The sequence below is a fragment of the Eschrichtius robustus genome, chromosome 16 (genome assembly GCF_028021215.1).
Source record: "Eschrichtius robustus isolate mEscRob2 chromosome 16, mEscRob2.pri, whole genome shotgun sequence".
Classification (NCBI taxonomy): Eukaryota; Metazoa; Chordata; class Mammalia; order Artiodactyla; family Eschrichtiidae; genus Eschrichtius; species Eschrichtius robustus.
Window position 1 is genome coordinate 23,397,863 of NC_090839.1, and position 24,579 is coordinate 23,422,441.

Consider the following 24,579-nt stretch of genomic DNA (forward strand, 5'->3'; position numbering starts at 1 on the left):
CTGTGCACTAGTTTATCGTGGCGACACCTCGCTGTTCCCGGGGGAAACTGAGGCTCAGAGCAAGCAGTCTGAGGTGGTCTTCTCATCTCTGTGTGGTCAAATTAGCCCCCCAGGTGCTATCGACTGTACGTCCTAAGTGTTTCTAGTTGTCCCCTCTACTCCATCCTCGCTTTGCTGTGCTCATCTGAGGTCCTCCAGGTTGGGTTAGAATCCCTGCTCAGCCTCCCGAGGGCTGTGTGACCTTGGACAAGATACTCATTCAACCTCCTAAGCCTTCGTTTCCTCCAGTAAAAACCATCACATCCAGGATGGCTTGGAGAGCCAAGTGCAGTAGGAGCTGCCTAAATTCATAAGTCACTCCCTTGACGGCTCATGGCCTTCCCAGTTCCCCACTTCTCCCCTGCGAGTCCCCCTACTCACAGTCCTGGTCCTTGGGGTCTCATCCCTCATCCGCACCTACCTGCAGATCCAGCTTCTGCTCCCCTACCTGCCTTGCTGGGTGACCTAGGCAAGTCCCTTCCCTTCTCTGTGCATCTCTTTTCCAAATGTAAAGTGGAGAAAAGAATCTTACTCAAGGGACTTCCCCGGTGGCGCAGTGGTTAACGCTCTGCCTGCCAATGCAGGGGACACGGGTTCAATCCCTGGTTGGGGAAGATCCCACATGCCGCGGAGCAACTACGCCCATGTGCAACAACTACTGAGCCCACGTGCCACATCTACTGAAGCCCATGCTCCTAGAGCCCATGCTCCACAACAAGAGAAGCCACCACAATGAGAAGCCCGCACACCGCAACAAAGAGTAGACCCCGCTCCCCACAACTGGTTTCTCTAGCCCACGCGTGGCAACGAAGACCCAACGCAACCAAAAATATAAATAAATTAATTAATTAAAAAAAAAAGCATCTTATTCAAGAAGATGATACAGTCTTTCCAATACCACTGTCTTGCATAAAGGTATAATAGTAACAAAAGCAACTGAGGGCTATTGAGCCTTTTTTGATGCCAGGCACTGTACTAAGCACTTCGAAAATATTAGCTTACTTTGCCTTTCTCACAGTCACTATGCTACACCTATACCATTCACTTAGTCTTTATCTTTAGATTGATTACTTAGGAAAATTCAGGAAGCCCCAAAGCACATGCCTGACTCTATCTTGCTCCGTCCCAACCACACCAGTCCTGCTCCCCCTCCAATGCACTAGGCACCCTCCTGCCTCAGGGCCTTTGTACCACTCTTCTCCCTGCCTGGAGTACCTCCCCAGCACTACTCCTTCCCTCACTTCCTTCAAGTGCTTGCTCAAACATCTGTCTCAATGAGTCCTATCCTGGTACCCTGTTTATGCTGCAATACCCCTCTCCTCCTGCTGCCGGCACTCCCAGTACTCCTTGCCCTACACTACTTGCCAATAAACCATATACTTATTTGAGTTATTTATGCTTATTGTTGTGTCTGCCTCCCCCTATCTGCCCCCCCCCCCAAAAGTATGTAGTCTCTATGAAGGCAGAGGTTTCCCTTTTGTTCACTGATGTGTCCCTGGTGCCTAGAGCAGAGCCTGGCCCATTGAGGTGATCAGTAAGCATCTATTCAATGAAAGGGCTGCCTCATTGCAAGGCTCTTGCCCTTAACCATGGCCTCAGGGCCTCCGAGGTTCAACTTAAAGCCATTTAGTCTCTCCTCCTTTGGCCTGACCTCTCTACCCCTGAGGGAGTAAGGAATTATTCTTGTTCAAGAATCTCAAAGCTGGGACTTCCCTGGTGGCGCAGTGGTTAAGAATCCGCTTGACAATGCAGGAGACATGGGTTCGATCCCTGGTCCGGGAAGATCCCACATGCGGAGCAACTAAGCCCGTGCGCCACAACTACTGAAGCCTGCGCGCCTATAGCCTGTGCTCCACAACAAAAGAAGCCACTTCGATGAGAAGCCTGCGCACCGCAACGAAGAGTAACCCCCACTCGCCGCAACTAGAGAAAGCCCGTGTGCAGCAACGAAGACCCAACGCAGCCAAAAATAAAAAAATAAAAAATAAAAATAATCCACAAAAATAAAAAAAAGTTTGTTAAAAAAAAACCAGAATCTCAAAGCTGTGGTTCCCAGCCTGCCCACCAGTCCTTAAGCCCAATCACTATTTCCCCCAGAAGGCTCAATGGATCTGTCTAAAAATGGGACTTAGGAGAGTGACTCAGTTAACCAGGAACTTCCTGGTCCAAGGCTGGGTGGGACTGTGGGAGGAAGCCCACCTTCTGCCCAGTGCCCTCTGTGGAGAGGTGCCTATTTCGGGAGGTGGGAATTCTGGCTCCTCATCACTCACTCTAGGAAGGCCTCCTGGACCCTCCCGTTACTCTCTGACTCTATGGCCCCTGCCCAGGCCTCACTGTGCCTTGCCTGGACCACTGCACAGCTTCCAATCCATCCTGCCCATGTGGCCAGATAATTCTCCCTGAAACTCCTGTGACCACACTGCATCTCTTTACCAGGACCTCGGATGGCCCCCCCCAACACAGGATAATGGGGAACTCAAGTCAGGCAGACCGAGGTGGGAAACAGCTCCTTGACCTTCTAACTGGGTGACCCTGACTTGACACTCACCTCCTCTAGGCTACAGTTTCTTTGTAAAATATCTGTAAACAGGCTTCCCTGGTGGTGCAGTGGTTGAGAGTCCGCCTGCCAATGCAGGGGACACGGGTTCGAGCCCTGGTCTGGGAAGATCCCACATGCCACGGAGCAACTGGGCCCGTGAGCCACAACTACTGAGCCTGCGTGCCTGGAGCCCGTGCTCCGCAACAAGAGAGGCCGCGATAGTGAGAGGCCCCGCGCACCACGATGAAGAGTGGCCCCCGCTTGCCGCAACTAGAGAAAGCCCTCGCACAGAAACGAAGACCCAACACAGCCAAAAATAAATAAATAAATAAATTAATTAAAAAAAAAAATCTGTAAACGTGTATGTGCGTGTGCGTGTGCGTGTGTGTGTGTGGTTAACTGGGCTAAACAAGGAATGTCAGATAAATGCAACATTCCTGGACAAAGCAGCCATCACTAATCGATGGTGGCACATTTCTCTGCTTAACCCAATCTCAGTCCTGAGCTCCAGGGATCAGAGATGACATGTGAGTTGAAGTCTATTTGCGTCTCTGGACATGATGGTCTTTCAGGTTCCTCTCAGCCCTGATATTCTGGGGATTGGAGTGTCCAACCTGATAGGAGCCTGTAGTGTAATAACCGGAGACTGTTAGGGTTAGGCCTGGGAGAGGGCTTGGGGGACAAGGCTGCCTGGAAGGTTGGCTGCTTACTGGAATTTTGTCAGCCTCCCTTCCTGTGTCTATGGAGGACAGAGTAAATCAGAGAAGAAACTGGGAGAGTTCTGGGGGAGGGGAGAGGGGACAAAGAAGGGAGGACAGAGCATTCTGTGACTCAGATAGGAGGTGTTTGTGGGTCCCCAAACCCAAGCCTCACAACATAGATGGAGAACTTGAAGGCACAGGGAGGGGTCAGGACCCACCCAGAGTGACACAGCACAGCTGAAACTAGAACTCAGGTCCCCTGAGCAAGGAGCAAGGGTGTTTCCCAGTCCAGGAACCTATCCCAAGCACTGTCAGAGAGTGACTCCACGTGTGTGCACATGTGCACGTGTACACACGTGTACCCATGTGCAGGTGCGGGGAATGCGGTAGGTGCGGGGCAGGGGCAGGTGGCAGGTACCACCCAGCAGCCACCGCTCCTAGGTGTTGTCACAGCCTCCCCTGTGATTCAGAGGGAGTGGGAGAGACACAGAAAGGGAGGCTGGGGAGGGAGAAGGGCCAGAAATTGAGAAGAAAGAAAGGGAGAAAGGCTGGTGGGGAGAAACAGGGCTGAGGGAGACAGGCAGACAGAAGGCGAAGATGATGGAGGGGAGGGGAAGCTGAAAGAAAGGGATGGAGGAAGGGAGGGAGAAGAGGAGAATGAGCGCTAATGGGGGATGGGCAGCGTCAGAGAAGGGAGGAGTGGCACAGAGCGCGTTCTCTGTTCTTTCTTTTCTTTCTCAGAAGTGGAGAGAGAGGGGGCAGGATGGGGCAGACTGAGGGGGTAATGGCACACCCGTGGGCCCTCCCAGGTAGGTCCTTTGGCTGGGGAGGGGCATGTGTATGTAGCGAAGCTTCTGTTTCCCCCACCATCCCGGCTGGGGCCGACCCTGCCTGCCAGTCACCTGCCAGAGCTATTTCTGGAATGTGGAATCTGGGTCAGAGAAGGGGAGGGACAGAGGGGGTGCCGGCAGCTGGGAAGCTGGCCAGCCCCCAGCCAGCAGGTGGGGGGTGGTGGGCAGCTCCATGCCCTGCCCAGGGCCACTCCAGAGGGGCCCGCCCCTCCCAGGCTCTCACCATCTCAGTAAGTGGCCTCCCCATCCACCCACCTGCCGGCATATGGCCTGAGAGCATATGTGCCCATGTGAGGGTGACAAAGAGCTTTCATGCCCCTCAGCGACTGGGGGCTCAGAACAGCCCTAGGTGGGGGACAGGCCCCAGACTGCTCACTTCTTGGAGACATATGCTGAGGACAGGGGGCAGCCTTCTGAGTAGGGGTGACCCCTGCAGGGAGACAGTGTCTGAGGGAGGGTGTACCTGTGGGTGGTGGGGTGTGTCTGTGAGGAGGGAGGTGGTTACAGGCCAGAATGCCATGGATGGTGGTGCAAGTTTTACACTGATGAAGGGTGCCACGTATAAGGGGGGTGCTGTTCACAACACAGACATAATCGAATTATATATTTATTATGACACATCTGCGGCAGATGGCAGTAAAGGACCTTATTCTAATAAAAATTGTGCATCATGATAATTTTCCAATAGATGACAGTTAAGTGTCTTTCTTAACCCAGCACTAAGCTACTGTAGGGACCAACTGCAGCTCTGGGCACAGGTCTGAAAAATCTGGTGGCTTTGGTTTTCCCTGCAAGGCAGGTGAGTTTACCTGCCGAGCATGAGGGGATCAGGGGTTGGAGGAGAGAGGAGCAAGTATGTAGTGGTCACTATGGAGACCTGGAGGGAGGGCTGAGTGGGGAAACACGGGGTAGGGGGGATTTTTTTGGTGGCTCCAATCTGTTAGGGGCATGATCTCCTCACAGGTGTGGAGGTGGCATGAGCCTTGAAGGAGACACACACATATGTGAGAGCATGTGCAACTGTATGTAGAGATTAGGTGTATGTTTGTGCATGTGAGAATATCAGTGTGCATGTGTTTTTATATGTTTTCAGAGAGAGAGGTCTAAGGGTACAGAACCTTATATATATCCATAAGTAGGTGTATATGTGCACGCATGTCTGGGTAGGTGTCAGATGTTGCTACCAGTACTTTCTTGAGTATCTTGGTTTGGGCTTAAGCCCCCAAACTGAGAATAACTGGAGCCCCACATCCCTACATTTAAAGCCAGAAATGCTGGATTATTCATACGGGATGTGCTGAAGGGGCCGTGATTGAATTTTTGGCCTCAATTCTCAACCCTTCCCTGTGTTCATGCCCTTTGCAATGTAACTGCAGTTTCTCCCACAAAAGGTTGAGTGTATTTCCCTGGACCTTGGCTTTGGGCTCATGTGACTTGCTTTGACCAACCAGATGTTCATAGGTGTGACACAGAGACTTGAAATGAGCTTGTACCGTGGGATTTGCCCTCTTATACTTCTGCCACCACCATGAGAAGTACATGCCTTGGCTAGGGCACTGATTCCAGGAGTGTGCTTTGGTTCCAGGAGGAGAATATAGGACACGCAGAGCAGAACCAGCCAACCAAAAAACTCATGAATGAGAACAAATGCGCATTATTGTGTGCCTCTGAAATTAGATGTGCTTGTTTGTTACACGGCATTATTGTGATAATAGTTGATAGATACAGAAATTGGTACCAAGAGTGGGGTGTATAAGCAACAAAAACAAAAATCTGTAGCATTGGCTCTGGGACCAAGTGGTGAGCAGTGAGCAAACTGTTAGAGGAGGCTTGAAAAAAGGTTACCCATACTCTGCAGAGACAAAATGCTTGGTAAAACTGTCAATCTACAGTAACTTGAAGAGAACCAATGGATTTGGGCAAGAGAGTTTCCAGGTAAAATGTTGAAAGCAAGAGCTGGCTCCTTTGGGCTGAATTTGATAAGGACTTAGAAGAAAGAGGAATTCATAAAAGAAACAGGGAGTGTCACAGGGAGTGTTTAGAGGGAATACAGAGAGCCCAGAACTTGCTGAGTTGGACAAGAGATCAGTCAACTCCAGCTTCTCCAGCCAGTAAATCAGTTTCAAATTAATATACAGCCTGGGGACAAAGATCAGACCAAGGTCATGGCCTTAAGATACAGCATGTGGGCCAGATCAAATCGAGGATGTGGTTACAACATCTTTTATTAATACTCTAAAATAATAAGGTACCATTCAGTAGATGCTCTCAGCTGCTCAAAAGAGCTTCTAGAAAGCTTAAGAGCATGGCCCCACAGAAGCCTGATGCACCCAAAGTCATCATAATTGAGTTGAGAGAGACTGACATGACTCAAAAATAATTGTGGGTGTGCTTTTTGGTACATGGGGTTAAGTGGAATCAAATACATAGAAAACCCATAAAGTGTTTGAGGGAGGTGTGTGGCCAAAACTATGATCAGATTAGGCTCAAAGGACGGAGACCACTCAAGATGTAAAAAGACATCTGGGTCCCTAACTTTCTTCAGGCAGGAAGCAGACAAAGAAGGCTCTTTGGTTGCCCAAAGGCCTATTCTCCAATGCTTTCTTTAGACATGGCCAACAAGGCTAATGGAAAAGGAAGGGCTTTCAGAGAGCAGAGCCAAGAGCTACGGAAAACCATGGCTTAGGGAATCAACCCCAGGGCATAGAGCTTGGGCCCAGTCAAGAGACATTCCCTTTCCCAGAGTGTTTGCCCAACATCTGCCCAGAAGGACTTCAGAATGGCCATGGATCAGTAAGTCTCTGAACCCCTTCTCCCTCTTTCTGAACAGGAGTGGGGACTGCAGTCATCCTGCCCCTATTTTACCAGTGTATGCTGGGTGTGTGTGGGGGGGTTGGGAGGTGGGAGGTAGATATCTATTTTTTTTTAATTTTAGATTTTAGGTTGCTTGATCAAGAGGAGCCACATCCAGATCTGACACAGATCATGAGATGTTTTTTCCTTTTTAAAAAATTTATGTATGTATGTATGCATGTATTTATGTATTTATTTATTACTCAAGGAGAGTTGATTTATAATATTATATTAGTTTCAGGTGTACCATGAGATCCTGATGTTATGATTGGATGAGACTTTTCAGGATCTTTGGGATAAGGGTATTTTCTGTGAGAGGGACACAAATAAATGTGGCCAAGAAAGTGGGCCACAGTAAATTGAATTACTGACCCTGGTTCTTCACCCCTTCCTCTGTCCACACAGTGGGAGGATAGTTCTCCATCCCTTGTTTTTGAGCTATGACTTCCTCTAACTAATAAGATTTTAGCAGATATTATGCAAGCAGGGACCTTGAAATGTGCCTGTGTAGTTAGGCTTGCTCTCTGTGCTTCTGCCATCAACATGAGAACATGCCCTGCTAAAGCCACTGTTCCCAGGAGGACCCTTTGGTCCCAGGAAGAGAGTGAGAAACATGTGGAGCAGAGCCATTCCAGCTGACCCACAAACTTGGGAGCAAGAAATAAATGTTACTTGTTGTATTACACTGATTTTGTAGTTGTTTGCTTTGCAGCACTATTGTAGCAATAGCTGACCAATACAGGGACCCAGACAGCTCTGGGACATGTAGCCCATCACCCATCTTCAGTCCATTCATGAATGATTGGGGTCGGGGGAGATTGGTGAGTGAAGGTTTATTTGAAGAAAATTGTTGACATGCTATCTGATTCCCCAGGCCCACCTCCTGCTTAGAGAACTTTCCTTGGGCCTGATGATGTGGGGAATCTGATCCTTTACCTGAGACTCCTATAAGACTGTAACAGAGTGCCTGGGAGAGCCTGGCAGGGATACCCTGGATTTGGAGGCCAAAGAAACTGGACCCCGACACCTGCTTTGGAGACTTCTAACGTGGAGAGGCTGGCAGGCTTAGCTGTGACAGCAGGTCTAGAAGGAAGGCTGTAGCAGACAAGCCTATACTTTCAGAGTTCTGCAAGGCACAGGCCTCATTTTCACATGGGTTAAGTGGGAGCTGAGGGAGACAGTAGGGCTGGAGTTGTCATCAGAGGAGTCTGCCCAAGATGCCTGCCTGGCAGGGCCAGGTCCCTTGGCAAAAAGAGGCTGAGTATGGAGGAGGGGGACCACTGGTTGGAGAAACTGAGGCAGAATAAGCAGCAGTGGCCTGGAGGGGGGTTGCCCATGCTAGGAAAGAAGACACCACAAGGGCCCTGCAGGATAGGAGAAACTCTGAAAGCACCACCTAAGAGAAAGAGCTAGCAAGTGGCATCTGTCACACAGATACTCCTGATGCCAGACAACATCTGCACTAGCGACCTTCCCCTCCCACTGGAGGAACCAGAAATTGCCACTGATGAACAAGGAACAGAGAAGACACTGACAACCACGCCCAGCTCCCCACTGTGGGCTTCTGAGCCCAGTCAGGCCCTAGCTGCAGGTGCATGAGGTCTGAAGTAGATGAGACTGATGTTTTGAAATGAGACCAGACTCTCAATACCTGAAAATGAGACTGTTCCTTAAGGTCTAAAAATGACTGGAAAAGCTCGGGGATCTGCCCAGATATCAGCCACGATTTGAAAGGCAATAGTGAAACAAAGTGGTTTCTTGCTCTGCCCCCTGCCTTTGCAGTTCATTCAGTCAATAAGCTGGTTTCTTGTGTATAGAATATCCATAAGATTCAGGCTCATTTATTTATATCAAACACCAACTGAGCACTTGAAACATGTGTCTTTTCCTACAATAATCCAGCCCCAATGCCTTTGATTGTCAGGAGGCTCAGAGTCAAGTCTGAGAACCAGTAATAAGAGCTACACTTGTCAGCTCCTACCATGTGCAAGGGCCCACCTAAACCTCTCCAGGCACAGCCTTATTTCATCTCCCCTGAGAGCTCTCTGGGGTCTGGCTTATGCCTCAGTTTATACCTGGGGAAACTGAGGCTCAGGGAGGAAAACTCTCTAGTCAGAGTGAGATCAAAGTTCTCTCTACTAAGCCAGAAATTGTGCTATGATCTTCCTGGGTCTTGATGGTCATGGCTTGCTCTGGGACACAGGGTCCCCGTTCTCTCTGATCGTGCCTGGGTTATTGTCAGAGAACTTAGAACAAGTATCAGGAAGGATAGGTTGTCTCTGACTGTGAATATGAGAGAAACCTGCAAACCCACCCCTTTGAGAAGGCTCAATGCAGATCCCATCCTCTTCCCTGCAGGGGCCCACCCTCCCCACAGGTTTGCCTACCTGAACTAATCCAAACAGGTAAGTAGGGCTTCAGTAAGAGCCAGGGTCTAGAGAGCCAGGGGCAACCAAGTATCTCACAATCTCCAGCCCTCACGACCCCCTCACCCCACCCCCAGTGTTGACATCTGCCTCTGTGACAGCACCCCCCGCCCCACCCCCACCCCGCTGCTGCCATTTGAGCTCCAGTTCACCAGTCGGTGGGAAGTTCGGCCCCAAGGCCTCCTGCTTTTGCTAGCCATCCCTCCAATCCTGGCTCACCAAGCATGGATTCCTCCCCACCTCTGGTCCACCAGGAACGGTCCCAGGGGTCCCCCGTCTCGGTACTCACTCGGAAGCGTGCGACTATTGCTGAGGCTGCCGGTGCTGGGAGGGGGGGAAAGGGACTGCAGGGAAACACTGTCCTCCTCCTGCGAGCAGCCCGCCTGGATGGCGCGCAGGTAGCTGTGGCTGCGGGAGCGGAAGTAGCTGGGCAGCGGCAAGTCTAGAGCCTCCGCCGTGGTCGACTCTGCTTCACTGCAGGCCGACTCGCAGGCTGCCTCATACTGGTCGCTCAGATCTGCCTCCCGTACCTGTCAGGGCAAAAGCAGGCATCAGGGGCCGGCTGTGCCCACTGGGGAGGGATGGGGTGCTTGGCGGTCGGCTCAGTTGCAGAGCTGGAGTCTGTGGGGCCTCAGCTCGGCCCACCCTCCTGCTCCCGTCTCACTCAGGACACGGGATGGGCAGATGGAGCCCTTAAGAAATATACAGACTCTCTCACCTCTTTGGGCCTCAATTTTCCCATCTCTACAATGGAGGAGAAACTATTAAACATACTTTCTAGGATGTTAGCTAGGTTATATCTTGTGTGTCCAGACTGATTAATTAATAGATTTTGAGGTCATATCTGAATTCAGCCAGAAGGAAGGCTATAATCAGTAATGTCTGCCCTGAATGTTGGAATGGGGAGGTGGCAGTAGGTGTGCTAGATAATTACCATCTTATGGTCCAATTCCTTCATTTTTATAAGCAAAGAAACTGAGGGCTACTGAGGGGAAGATACTTGCCAGTTGTACCCAGTGAGGAAGTAGCAGAATCAATACTCCAAATGTATATTTAAGGAAGATTAATCTAGCCCTGGTGTACAGAATGGATGTTGGATATAGGGTCTGGAATGGAGGCAGAGGCCAGAGATGAAGCTGATGCAACAGTCTGGTGAGAGAAAATAATACTGGAATGAGGGTAGTGGCAGCGAGGATTGATTAGTCACATCTGCCATGGGCAGTATGGAGAATGGAGGTATATGTGCTATTTGCCAACTCACATCTAGTTCAACCTCATCTGGATGGTTTCTAAGTGTCCCTCTAGAGACAAGATCCTACAAATCTGCAGCTGGGGGTGTGAGCATAGAGGGGGGCTCACCATACATACACTCTCCAAGGGTTCTGGAAGGGTCTGTCTGACCCATGTCTCAGGCCATCTTGGTACCTGGGGATCACAGAATATAAGCTGAGGAGTCAGCTGGCTAAAGATGGACACTGGGTGGGGGTCTGGGAAGACACCTGGGCTACACGGGAGGGGGCAAAAGTTGACTGAGCACCATGTGGAGGAAAAGATGAAGCTGGATATGGGGCCACTGTGCCTGGGACCTGGCTGTGTGACCTCAGGCAGGCCAGCACTATCCTCTGGATCAGAGTTTCCCTATCTAAATGGAATAGAATGCCTGTGGACTCGTCTGGCACTGCGTCAGGTAAAACGACTGGATGGACCATCACCCAGTTGTTTTTTTTTTTTTTTTTTGGCTGCACCGAGCGGCTTGTGGTATCTCAGTTCCCCGACCAGGGATTGAACCCGGGCCCTCGGCAGTGAGAGTGCGGAGTCCTGAACACTGGACTGCCAGGGAATTCCTGATCATCACCCAGTTTGGAGTATATGTTTGGAAAGGTCTAAATTTGCTCTGTTCAATATGGTAGCAACTAACCATGCATGGCTATTTAGGTTTAAATTGATTAAAATAAACAAAATTCGGTTCCTTAGTCACACTAGCCACATTTCACTTGCTCATGTTACCTTATTGGACAGCATGGATTATAGAACACTTCCAATCATCACAGAAAATTCTATCAGACAGCACTGATAAATTAAAATGTAGGCCATGTGACACACCCAAAATTCACTTGGAGAGGGTATTAAAGAGATAGGTGTTTATCCTCCAAAGCTGCAACCTGAGGTATACTGAGAGGCCCCTGTGATTGCCAAGGGTGATGAGGTCTTGATTAGGGATTGCACGGTAATGGCCCACCTCTGGAGCTAGACTGCCAGAGTTTCATTCCTGGCTCCATCATTTTCTCACAAGAGGAATATGGGCAAGTCACTTAACTGCTCTGTGCCTCAGTTTCCCCATCTATAAAATGGGGGCTAATTAGAGACCAGATTTCACAGGATTGTGGTCAAGATGAAATGAGATCATTCATAATCACATGCTTTGAATAGAGTTGGGAAAACTAAGCACCTGATAACCTGTACCTGTTATTACAGGCAACTTTGTGGGGCGAGGGCAAAGATTTGTCAGTGTCGGTTAAGATGCTCCCAAGCTCCCAGGGAGAGGCCAGCTGGTTAGTGCTGTTGGTATGTATATCACTGAGGACGTACTATGTGCAGGGAACTGCCCTGGGGGTTTTATATGTGAACACATCACACCCTTTTCATGAGGTTGTTGAAGGAAGGAAGAGGTCACCTGGCCCGCTGTGGGCTCCCCAAAGACCCTCTGCAACAATGTGCTCAAGAAGAATTATGATATGAAGGTGGGAGGCACATGAGGCATTCGTGGCTGGAATGAGGAGATGTGGGGCCAGTCACAGTTCTGCCCTGTAGGCCGTGTGGCCTTGGATCAGTCCCTTGCCACTCCTGGCCACGATGAGGACTTGGGCCCAGAGCACCTTCCCTGCCTCTCTATCTGGCCTTGGGGCTGAGGCCTGGGAGGGAGGAGAGGACCACCTCCAGGGGCAGGATGGGTGTGCGTGGGATGGGGCACCCTTAGGACAGGCGGACAGTGCCAGGACTGGCGTCGTCTTCACCACCTTTGGTAAGCTTGAAAAGTCTCTGCATTCATTTCAGAACCCTAACATCCTGAAAGGTCTTGTTGGAACCCAAGAAAGGAGATAAGTCAGGGGATCTGGGGCTGGTATGTGAAGGCCAATGCCCCCAGCCCCTGATCTGTCCAAATGGAACAGTCTCCCCAGGCCTTTCCCAGGCTTTGGGGGATGAGAGGAAGGAGGGAGCTAGAAGCTCTCAGGGTACACCTTCCTTTATCTTGGGGTTACTATTTAAAAAAACATTTTTTTAATTCAAGTATAGTTGATTTACAATGTTATGCCAATATCCTGGGGTTATTCTTGCCCCATCCATAGATCCTAGCCCATTCTTTTCCATTTCTGAGAAGAGGAAACTGAGGCACAGAGAAGTGAAGCGATAGGGCCAAAGAGTGGAAGGTCCAGGCACCAACGTGATCCCTGACACCATCTTCACTGGAGGGGGCTTTCCTGGTGCTGGCTCTGCTTGCACCTGCCCGGCTCAGGGGCCAGGACCACTGAGGTGCCTGAGACCCAGCCCTGGCCTCTGGGATTGGGGGACGAGAGAATGGCAAACATACTGACCTGCTGCTCGTGGCCAAACAACTGGGGGATCAGGGAGGCCTGTCCAAAAATCTGCAGGAAAGAGACGGGGAGGGTTATGGGGAGACCGAGGCTGGGGGCTAGGGTGGGGTATTCAGGCCCGGCTGCAAGAGAACTTGTGGCTGGCTGGTCTAACCTCCCCAGACTGGCTGAGGTGCAGCTGCTGGGAGGTCTTGGCTTCCTCCAGGGATGGGAGGCTCACTCCTTCTGGGGCTGGGTGTTGTTGAAGACTTGTAATCTGCTGTTTATAAGTCTTTCTCCTGGGTTGGCTTCTGGGACCATGGATGTCCTGTCTGCTGTCTCTCACCTGGGCAGGCAGCCCCCAGGATGTACAGATTAGGGACAGAGCCCAGAGACTTCTCTTCCCTGGTCAGGGCTTACACAGTCCAGTGCCTGGTGGGAGCGGGGCTTCTTCTGGCAGGAGTTGAGGCCTCAGAGACACAGACAGAAATGGACATCTCTGACTTTGGGGCGACATATGTGGCTCAGGTCACTCAAGCTTCATGGGATGAGGGTTTGGGGGTTCAGAGGACCCTGGGCTAGGGGAGAGCTGGAGCTGGGCAGGGGGTAGTGGGAGAGACCTGCTGGGGTCCCCAGCCTGGCTGATTCTGTGTACCTTTTCGTGTAGCCAAAGGACAAAATTGTTCCAGGTGCCAGGGCCAGGCAGGGGATGGAGACGGTGGGTGTGAGAGAGACAGACAGACCCAGAGAGAAACATGGAAATGAGACACACTGGAGAGAATCAGAGAAAAATGTGAACGAGGGGAGAGAAAAACAGAGGGAGACAGACACAGACCGACAGGGAGACTGAGGGATGAGAGAACAGGCAGGATGGGAGAGACAAGGAGGGACGCCGTCCATTCAGCAAACCTACGTGCCCTGTGCCATGTGCTGGGGACTCTGTGGGGACAAGACAGCAAGGTCCCCGTCTGTAGGGAACTCCCAGTCTTAAGAGTGAGACAGACATCAACTAACAAGTATAATTCCAGATAGTGAGAAGTGCTGTCAAGAAAATTAAGCAGAGTAAGGAAACAGGGCCCCGGGGACCCCCTGAGGCAAGTGATAGGGCAGGTCCCTCTGAGGTGACATTTGAGCCAAGACCTGGGACACGGAGAAGAACCAGCTGTGCAAAGATCTGAGAGAAGATGCTCCTGGGAGAGGGATGAGCGAATGCAGGGGGCCTGGGGCAGGAATGGGGTGTGTGAGGAGCAAAAGGAGGCCAGAATGGCTGGAGCAGAGGGAGTGACAGAGCAAGTCGGGGATCACATCTGAGAGGGAGGCCGGGCTTCACAGGTCTGGCTTTCACTAGGGTGAGGCGGGAGCCATGGGAGGCTTCGGAGCAGGTGACGTGATTTGACTTCTGTCTTTTACAAGCTCCCTCTGGCCGCTGGGAATAGATTGGGGGTGGCAGGCACAGAGGCCAGGACAACGGTGCAGGTGAGACTTGGTGGCGCCTGGATGAGGATGGTGGGGCGGAGGGTACCCTGGCCGGGGGTGGGGGGCTCTCCCTCTCCCCACATCTTATGTCAGTCTCCTTGGAGCGTGGGAACGACAGTGCTGAGGATGGGGGCTGGGGTGGGCTTGGCCGGGCCAGGAATATGGGGTGGTGAGGAGCTGGGATCCGAAAGTTTTAAGCAGTCCGTTAGCCCAGGCCGTGGGGCTGCACATGGTGGGACCTGGGGCCTGTTCCTGCCCAGAGAGGTGGCTGGGTCTGCACCTGGCTGCCTCTACTGCCTCACTGTGCTACTACTGGCAGATGTCTGCCCTCTCTGGGCCTCGTCTCCCCATCCACACCATGGGGGGAGCCCTCAAGCCTTGACTGGTCGTCCCTTTGCAAACTGTAAAGTACTGTGCACAACACGGTAGGGGCTGAGGTCCAGGTCTGGGTCTGACAGCCCTAGATCTCTGCCCAGCTTTGCCTCTTCCTAGCTGTTGTGACCCCACCTATCTGGGCCTCAGTTTCCTCATCTATGAAATGGGGATATGGATGATAAGGCCCCCTCTGGGGGTGGCTGTGAGGGATCAAGGAGCTAGCTGATGGTTGAGAGAATTAATAGTATAGCACAGCATGTTTACCACTGTTAGTGGCAGAGCTGGCTGGACCCTGGAAGTCCAACTATCCACTGATCAGGTGGGACATGGAGGTCCAGAGTGGAGAAGCAACTTGCCCGAAGTCACACAGCAAGATGACAACGCTAACCATCAAGGGAGCCACCCTTTGCTGAGCACATTATGTTTGTTATCTCATTGATTCCTCACAACCCTTTGAAATAGGAATTATCACCCTCTGGTGGTAAATCAGGAAACTGAGGCTCAGGGAGGGGGTGCTTTGTCCTGGGTTCATACTGTCAGTGACAAGACTGGGACTCAAACCCAGGTCTCCAGTACCCTATCCTCGGGGCTCCTGGGTCTAAGGCAGTGGTACGGCCCCTTCCTCTGGGCCCACAGCTTAGGCCATCAATGTGAGGCCCTGTGACTGCTCTCCAGCCACAGGACAGTCAGTGGGGAAGAGACACACACAGGCAGCTTCAGGAACAAAGACTGAACAGAAGCACAGGGCAGACATTCAGGGACCACTCAACAGAGGCTGGACCTGGACGTCTGTCCTTTTCCTGGGTGGGAGTTGGGGCTCTCCCAAGCCCACTGACCTTCTGGCTGCCTGCCACCCTCACCTGGCTGATGCAACTGGAGTCGTTGAGGCTGTCGCTGACGGCGTTGTAGTCCTCCTCCCAGCTCGGACACTTGGAGGGCAGCAGCATGTCCACTGAATCCAGGCGGTCCAGACTCCTGGTGGGGATGGGGAGCAGATGGGGCTCAGCCCACCCTTTGTTCAGCATGGGAAACTGAGGCCCAGAGGGGGAAAAACGGGCCAAGGTTATCCAGTGGCAGAGGGTAAAATGGAAGTCACTGCCATCCCGGGTAGTATGGGGGGTGATGAGCAAGGGGAGAGCTGCTCCCAGCTTTTGGAGGCCTTGTGAGTCTGGAGGGTGCAGGTGGCCCTCACCTGTTATGTCCACTGCAACCGCGAGGTGGCAGCACAAGCTTGCTCTTGACTGTTTCAAACCAGGGGTGGGCCACACCAGCTCAATTCTACAGCCCCCTCCTCTGCAGGCCTGGGGCAATTCCAGGGGCTGGACAGAGGAGATGGGTCAAGGCCCACAGCCTTGACCTCCGGCCAGGGCTGCCCAAAGGTCATCAGTTTTGACACAATGTCCAGGTAGCCTCCACCAGGCTCCCTGAAGACTCACCACTTCTCCCCATAGCCCTGGCTCTTCAATCTTTCTCACATCTGCCTGACCCTGGGCCTCCCCCTCCCCCCCCCCCTCCCCCCTCCCCCCCCCCCACCCCCCCGCTCTGGAAATAAGGTCCAGGCCGCCAACAGCTCAGGGCCTTGACATAGACAAACTTGGATTGGAATCCAGCTTCTTCACTGGGTGACCCTGGGCAAGTCGTCACCCCTTAAGTCTCAGTTTCCTCACCTATAAAGTGGGGGATGTCATTGTGCCTGCCTGCTGGGGCTGTAAGGAGGTTTCAGTGATGCAGATTAAAGGGCACTGGGGCAGGCATAGAGCCCAGAGCGCAGCAAGTGCTAACAGATGGCCCCCGTTACTGTTACTACAGGAATACTCCTTTTATTGCACTTCACTTTACTGCCTTCTGCAGATATTCTTTTTTTTGTTTTTCTTTTCTCTTCTTTTCTTTTTAACAAATTGAAGGTTTGTGGCAACCCTGAGTTGTCAGGTGATGGTTAGCATTTTTCAGCAATAAAGCATTTTAAAATTAAGGTATGTACTTTTTAAAAGACATCATGTTATTGCACACTTAGACTATAGTGTAAACATAACTTTTACATGCACTGGAAAACAAAAAAATTTCGTGTGACTCACTTTATTGCCATATCCACTTTATTGCGGTGGTCTGAGGTATGCCTGTACTACTATTATCAATTCCCTCTCATTCAAGGCCTGGGCCCTGGTCCTGCCCACCTCTCCCACCTCCATGCCCACAGGTCATTCAAGGAATTGCAGGATCTCAGGAGTAGAAGGGGTCTTAGAGATCATCTAGCTCAGCCCCGTTCACTTACATCTAGGGAAACTGAGGCTCAGAGAGGGTGAGACCTAGGAATGGCTGGTGGTGTCCATTCCCTGCCTCTGGAGGCCATTCCCTGCCTCTGTCCCAGCCAATGAGACTCCCTGCTTCAGTCTACTGTCACCTGCCCTGCTCTATTCCCTCTGCTGCAGTCCTCCCAGGCTACCTCCTCCAGTGAAGCTTTGGCTCTTGCCCCCAGGAGTAGAAGAACTAGGACTAAGCTTGTTTCCTTTAACTCTTCCAAGTCCTTTGTCTGTTTCTGACTTGCTTTTGTTTCTCTTCCTCAGTGGGTTCTGAATCACCTATACCGACTTTCACCTGTTTTGCACTCATTCTTTTCTGTTCTAATCCCCACGGTGACTTCTGCATGTGAAAGGCTCACTCTCTCTCTAACATGTTAATTGTTGCTTCCTGTGTGCACGTGTTTCATTTTCCACACTTTCACTAACTCTTCCCAGTCCTAAAGCAATGGGATGGGGCTCCGTTGGTGGAATGCCAGGCCGGGTGATGGGACAGGTGAAGGCTGTCTATCTCCCTTTGACTTCTGGATCCTCCCTCATCCCCAATCTCGGAGCTCAACTCAGGGGTCAATTACAGGGGCACTGGCAGAGGGGGCTCTGGCCTTCCCTGGTCAGTGCTGGCACAAGGGGTGGGCTCACTAAGGGCAGGTTCTCTAACCTGAAGAAGAGGGTCTCCTGGGGCAGTTCCCCTGTACGAGTGGAAATCATCTGGGGATGTAGCTCCCGGGGGCAGGGTTTACCTGGGCCAATCACTCTGGAGAGACTCCCCTTATGATTTACCAAAGGATAAAGCTCACCTGTGGCCAGGACTTAACTGTGGGGGGCTTATGGGGTGGTTCACCAAATGGCGGGGCTCTCCGGAGTCAACTCATCAAAGTGCAGGGGCCAACCTAAGGACGAAGATCTCAGGAAGGGGGCTAACTGGAAGGAGGGTTCACCTAGGGGGCCTGGCTCATTGGGGGCGGGGCTTCACCTGGGTCTGAGGCTGGAGGGCAGGATTCATCTGTGGGGCTGGGATCTCCGGGCGGGGCGGCTGAAGAGGAGGAAGGCGAGGTTCCCAGGGGTGGGGCATACCTGTGAGGGGCTCACCTAGAGGGCAAAGCTTGCCTGTGAGCCAGGGTTGTACAAGTGTAAAGAGGCTTTCCCAGAGGAGCGCTCACAGGTGGGCGGGGCCCCAGTGGAGCAGGGTAAGCCTGCGGGCGTGGCTCGCTTTAAGGGAGTGGTCCCCTTAGGGAGCAGAACTCACAGGTGGCCAGGGCTTCTGGTGCGGGGTTCCCAGGGGGCCGGACTCGCTGGTGAACAGAGGCTTCCTGGGGCGGGACTTGGACTTGGGAGAGGCTCTCCCACGGTGGGGCTTCTGGGGGCAGGGCTGGCCTGCGGGCGCGACCCTAGGGGGCGGGACTGTGCGCTCACCTGCGGGGATTGCTCTGCTCTCCCAGCGACTGCTGCGTGGCCCTCAGGTAGCTCTGGCGCCGCGCCGCCGTCTTGGGGGAGGGCTTGGGGCTGCCGCCGGACTCGTCACTGTCCTCGTCGCCCATGGCCTTGATGTAGCTGCCGCTGCGCATTCGCCGGCACGGGATGGGGCCCTCGCCCGTGGAGTCCGCCTCGCGCGGGGACAGAAGCGAGGTGGTCCATTCGCCGCCGCCTCCGGGCACCTGGGGATGGGCGGGCAGCCCTCAGCAAGGGTGGCTGGGGGGCGGGCAGCGCACACCCCCAGCGCGCCGCCGGCCACCCAGCCTCGGGCTCATCACCTGGGGAGTGAGCTGCACGCTAGAACCCCCATCTCCAGGACCTTGAAGCTCCCTCGCTGCCCACCTCGGGGAATTCGGCCTTCGGTGCTGGGTACTGCCACTAAAGGCACCCATGAGCAGGGCAGAGCCGGGGCTCGGAAGGATACCTGGGTTCCAGAGCCAGTTCTGCCGCAGCTTCACTATGTGGCCTTCTCCAGCCCCAGATCTCCGTGGATCCCAGGCTGAGTGTGCCCCAGCAAAACCGCCCAGACAGAATGATCACAATGGCTTCCACTGCAGCCACCCTTCTGAGCAACCCCTGTGTTCCCATTACTTCCCCTGCTATCTCAGTGGATGGCTTATGATCCCACTGCCCAGATAAGAACAGCAGGCTTGAGAGAGGTCCCTGCACCCTAGGATGGTGGGGGAGGATGAGTCAGGGGACCCTAGCACATCAGTTCGGGGGTGAGGTCTTTGGGGCCAAACAACATTCCTCATCCTATAGGTGGGTAAACTGAGGTACAGAGAGCACAAGGGCTTTGTGGGGTCTGGCAGCCATGTGGTGAGCTGGAAAAAGGGCCCAGTGTTCCCATCTGAACTCCAGGGACCCCATCTGTGGAAGGGGGCTGTGATAAGGGTAAGTAAGGTCACAGCTGTGAGGGCAGCCCTGGTCCTCAGTGGTTACAGTGGCAGAAACCAACTGAGGGGACCTCCCCTGCCCTTCTGAGGCCAGGCTCTGCCAGCTGCTCTGGGGCAGCACACACTGTCTACACCCTTGTTCACTTGATACCCACCGATGTGTCCACACAGTGGACGTTCACCTCGTCATGGAGTACGCTCATCTCAGCACTCATACGTACCTCAGCCCGAGCACAGGGTGAGCACGCCGTGCCATGTACATGCACCTCAGAGAGCAAGCATGCCCCTTCCCCGCACACTCCTCTCCCCAAGGACGCGCCCCTCTCCCCAAGGACGCACCCCAGCCACTTCATCATGTGCCCGCCCCTCAGTGAGCGCACGATGTGGACACAGAGCTTACACACCTCCTCACGTGCACACCAGCCACCACTGCGCCGCAGACACATCTCAACTTGCCCCTCCTCACCGTGTCCCCGCCTCAACACATACAGAGCACACACCTTCCCTGGGTCTATATGTCACCACGGACACCCAGGCACACATGTTTCTCAGTGTACACAGCACACCCATTCTTCGCCATGCCCACAAGTGCACACCACACTCCCCACATCACCATGCCTGCACAGAGACCATGTTCTTCTCAGTTCCCACATTGCCAGTGGCTGATTCTTGGCTGAGGGAGGGTCCCTGCCTGGGATTCCCATCCCAGGTCCCCCCCACCCTGCAGCTTTCCCATTAACAACTTCCTCCCCAACTGACTGCCCAGCCAGTCACCAGGACCTGCACATTCCACCCCAAACCATTTGCTAGTCCATCCTTCCTACCTCCACCTGTCCCCTGGGAAGGTGGCTTTGTATATCCCTGCTCCACACCTGTGGCTTCCCCAGCCCTTACCCACCTACTTCCTGTTGAGCAAGCAGGCAGCACCACTCCAGGGCCTGCAGGGCCACTGTTTCACGGTGTTTCTGAAGCATTTTCACGTGATCAGACCAAACCATATCATTTGAGAGGGAGCTAGGTCACACACCACCCCCTCTGATGTTTCTAAGCTAAGGAAGTAGATTGAGAGCCACAAAAGCCTTAAATATATAAAATACTGCCTAGATTTCATTTCCCTCCTATTGAAAAAAATAGCCTCCTCCCCCCATAGTCTCACTGTCTTTGGAATTTTATACGGAATGACAAGAACTCAGGTCAGACTTTGATGTTCATCCGGTTCAAAATGCATCTAATGTGTTCCCAAAGGCTGGCCAGGCCTGTGCTGACACGCCCTCCAGGATGAGGTACTCACTACCTACTGAAGCAGCCCCTTCCATCTGCAGGTGAACCGAAATCTACTTCCTGTAACTTTCACCCACAGCTTGGGCTCTGGTCCTGGGAGCCACCCAGTTCTCAGCCACTCACGCTGCCCTTGAGAGACCCAGCACGAGTGTAGCAGCAGAGATGTCTCTGAGCCTTCTGCCACTTTCCAGGAGTGCAGCCTTGGTGCATAAGTGCCTCAATAAACATTAGTGTTTGAAAGAAAAAAGCTAGTCCCCCAAACTGATTTAGGGCCTCGGGGCTCCTGCAGTCGCCCTGCTCATCTCCATCACATTCTGCTCATGCTGACAGGAATGTCTGTTCATGTGTCTTTCTCTCCCAGCATCCTGATAATCGGGACTATGTCTTATTTATTTCTCACTCTATTCATTCAAGTGTCCATCTGTTCATCTACCCCTCTCTCCTCTCATGTTTCTTGAGCACTTCCTGTATGACAGACCCTGTCTTGGGCCCTGGGGACACAGAGCTGCACCAGATATGGTCCCTGTCCTCAAGGAGCCCCCAGTCTGGGGGCAGTACCAGGCAGGAGGCTGGCAAGCAGAATGCCATGCAATTGGTCCTAGGAGGGGATAGAAGGCACAGCTTCCATATTTTTCTTCTAAAGGGAAGGGACATGTTTTGGTCCCTACTCAGGGCCGGTCTCAAAAGGGTCCTAATCAATGTCTGCTGAGGGCATGACCAGTGGAAGGAATCCTCTTACTAGCAAGATACCACCAGCCACCCATTTCCTAGGTGAGTCAACAGAGGCCTGAGTGAAACAACTTTCCAAGTCAATCTGTAACAGAGCTGGGCCTCAAACTGGTGCCTTCCCCACAATCCTTCACACTACCCTGACCCTGGCAGGGACCCACCTGCAGGTAATGGTAGGCAAGACCTTGGTGGCAGGATTTGGACTTTAGCAGGCTCTTATCCAAGGTGGCTGAGGTCTTCTGGCAGACCTCATGGGCATGGCTGAGGGTCAGGGTGGACCAGGAGCCCCGCTTGACATAGTTGGTGTCAGCGCCCACCCCAAGGCTGGGGCAGGTGGCCGGGGGTGCCGGCGGAGGTGGCGGGGCGGTCAGCTCGGCGGTGTTGTTCTTGGCGGCTCTGAGCATGTGCCCACTGATGGTGTTGTAGGCGTGCGTGAAGTAGCGTGGCTGGCTGCGTTCTGCCTGGCGGCCTAGTGTCATCAGTCCAGAGGCTGGGCCACTGCTGCGGAAGGCGCCAGCCTCACCATCCAAGTTGTCGTCGGAGCTCCACCAGCCCGAGATGTTGGAACGGCTGCGCCGCTTGGGCTCCCCAGCCTTGGCCCGCTCCTTGCTCTTGGCCCTCCGGCCCTTGCCGTCCTCCAGGCCACCTTTCTTGCCGCCATTGCCGCCGACCTTGCCTGCCGTGCCCTCCAGGGAGGGCGCCTTGGTGAAGAAGAGCCGCTGGACTGAGTGGACCAGGTGGCGGATGCGGCCAGGACTCTCGCCCCGGGCCTTGGCCTCCCCGCGGGGGAATTGGAGAGTGCTGAAGCCATCGCGGTGGATAGGCAGCTGCTTCTCAAACTGGTCCAGGAGGTTGGCGGGAAGCCGGTTGATCTTGGTGGCCTGGGCGTGGCTGGGGAAGGGGCTCTCCTCTGGCACCTCGAAGTGGGAGTTGTAGTGGATGCGGGGGAAGGTGCTGCTTGGTGGTGGCAGCTGGTTGTTGAGCGGGAAGAGCCCGTCCCCCGGCAGAGCATTCTGCCCGGGGAAGCGCGCCTCGCGGGCAAAGGCCTCCGTGGGCGATAGCAGGTAGGGGTTGCGATCAGGCCCTGCGAACAGGGGCTCGTGTGGTGGGTCCAGGCTGTCGGACAGGTGGCGGGGGCGGCTGTCACCGAGGCCTTTCATGATCCCGGCCCTCGGGGCAGGGGCCGTCGCCCTAGCGGGTTGCCCGGGTCTTCTCTCCCGGGCAGCAGCTAATCTGGGGAGAGAAGACAGACAGGTGTCAGCTGGATTTGGAGGGGATACGATGCAGGGAAGGTCAGCCAGACCCCTGCAGATCTCAAGGTTGGAAGGATTTCTGAAGACTCCTGACCTGCCCTTAACATTGTGGGTCGGGAATCACAAGTACAAATGGAGACCCACATACCATACGGATAAATAAAAGCGACATCTCAGGCTAGCAAAACGTTAAACAATATATGTTCTACTCTCCTACCTTGACGAACATATTTTCACAATAACTTGGAAAGCCAGGTTCGAACTCAGACTTCTTGGTCTTCTCCGAATTCCATGGCAGCATGTGGTCAGGAGGAAGCTGCCTGCCCTCCATTTTCCTCCGGTCTCTGACTCTGTTCCTCACCACGAGGAGCCCCCCACATGCGTGCACCCCCAGCTCACTCCACATGCCCCCCAAACAGCCACCACTCAGCCCTAGGGCTGGTCCCACTGGCAGTGTAGGCCACCATGGGAGGATCTGTGCTGGCCCTGGAAGCAGGCCTGGGGTCTTTGGGGCAGGGAATTCCAGGCTGGGGTCTGCCCAGGGTGCAGAGTGTGGTCGAAAGGGGGATGTAGGCTCTGGGTGGGCATGTTCCCTTGGCCTCTGAACATTCCTTGCCTCGTGGGGAACAACAAGGTTGAGAGAGGGCCAGAGAGGCCTTCTAAAGAGTGGGGCCTGGGGCCGGGGCCCCTCTTACCCAGGTCTGAGGGCAGTACTGTCCAACTCTATTTTAGCAGAAGAATCCTTACGTCAAATGTAAACCCTCTGTAAAAACCCACTCTGTCCTCAACAAAAGTCTACTGAGTGTGACCCCTGGGCTAGAGGCTGGGGATTGCAGCCATCAGAGAGGCCAACAAGCCCATCAGCCCATCCTTTCCTACTGGGATGAATCAATGACACTTGGCCTGGGACAGAGTTCCCAGCAAGTCAATAGCAGGAGCATATCCTCAGGGTGGCGTGTAGGTGGAGCCATTGTGCCTCAGTTTCTCTATTGTAAAATGGGCCTTCCAGCCAGAATCATCCTGGAAATGCCAGTCTCAAACTTAGGCAAGTCCCTTTCCTTTCTGGGCCTCAGTCTTCCCATCTGTACCATGGGGCAGAGGGGGTGGTCAGCAAGCTTTCTTAGCCCTGGACCCCACTAGCCATGCTTGGAGGAGTCCCAAGGCTTGGTCTGGCCTGTGTGCCCAGTGTGCTGAGGATCTGCAAGGAGTTGGTACGGCTGGAACAGAGCAAGTGAGGCCAAGGGCACTGGGGACAGAGGATATCTCAGAGGGGCTGGGCCAGAGTGGACAAGCTCTGGCTGAAGCCAGGTACGGGAGGCAGAATGATGGCTCCCAAGATGCCCAGTCCTAATCCTCAGAACCTGTGATTATGATACTTTACATGTTAAACGGGACATTGCAGATATGGTTAAGGATCTTGAGATGGGGAGATTTCCTGGATTATCTGGAGGGGTACAACCTAATCACATGGGTCCTCATCAGAGGGAGGCATGAGGGTCAGAGTCAAAAAGGGAGATGTGATGACGGAAGCAGAGGTCAGAGTGATGTGGGGTCATGAGCCGAGGAATGCGGGCAGCCTTTAGAAGCTGGAAGAGGCAAGGAGTCAGATTCTCCCCTAAAGCCTCCAGAAGGAATGCAGCCCTGCGACCCATTTTAGACTTCTGATCTCTAGAACTGTAAAATAATAAATCTGTGTGTTTTAAGCCACTAAGTTTGTGGTAATTTGTTACAGCAGCAATAGGAAACTCATACACCAAGCATAAGTTTAGGTGTCCGAGACACCCTCCCACCCCGCAGGGCAGCTCTTAAGGCAAAGCC

At 53.3% G+C, this 24,579-nt stretch overlaps 1 protein-coding gene across 4 annotated transcripts in view; it reads right to left on the minus strand.

Moving 5' to 3' along the window:
- DLGAP4 (DLG associated protein 4) overlaps positions 1-22,668 on the minus strand; it is an 84,644-nt gene extending 61,976 nt beyond the window's left edge. For 2 of the 4 annotated variants that reach the window (XM_068565453.1, XM_068565455.1), the window contains exons 1-5: positions 21,670-22,668; positions 18,543-18,784; positions 15,693-15,807; positions 13,003-13,053; positions 9,699-9,939 (exon numbers count right to left, since the gene is read on the minus strand). In XM_068565453.1, the coding sequence (XP_068421554.1) occupies positions 9,699-9,939; positions 13,003-13,053; positions 15,693-15,807; positions 18,543-18,784; positions 21,670-22,668 (1,648 nt within the window). Of the gene's footprint in view, positions 1-9,698; positions 9,940-10,768; positions 10,835-13,002; positions 13,054-15,692; positions 15,808-18,542; positions 18,785-21,669 lie in introns of all 4 variants that reach the window. The other 2 variants (XM_068565452.1, XM_068565454.1) reach the window with 2 other exon arrangements.
- Between the last annotated feature and the right edge of the window lie 1,911 nt (positions 22,669-24,579).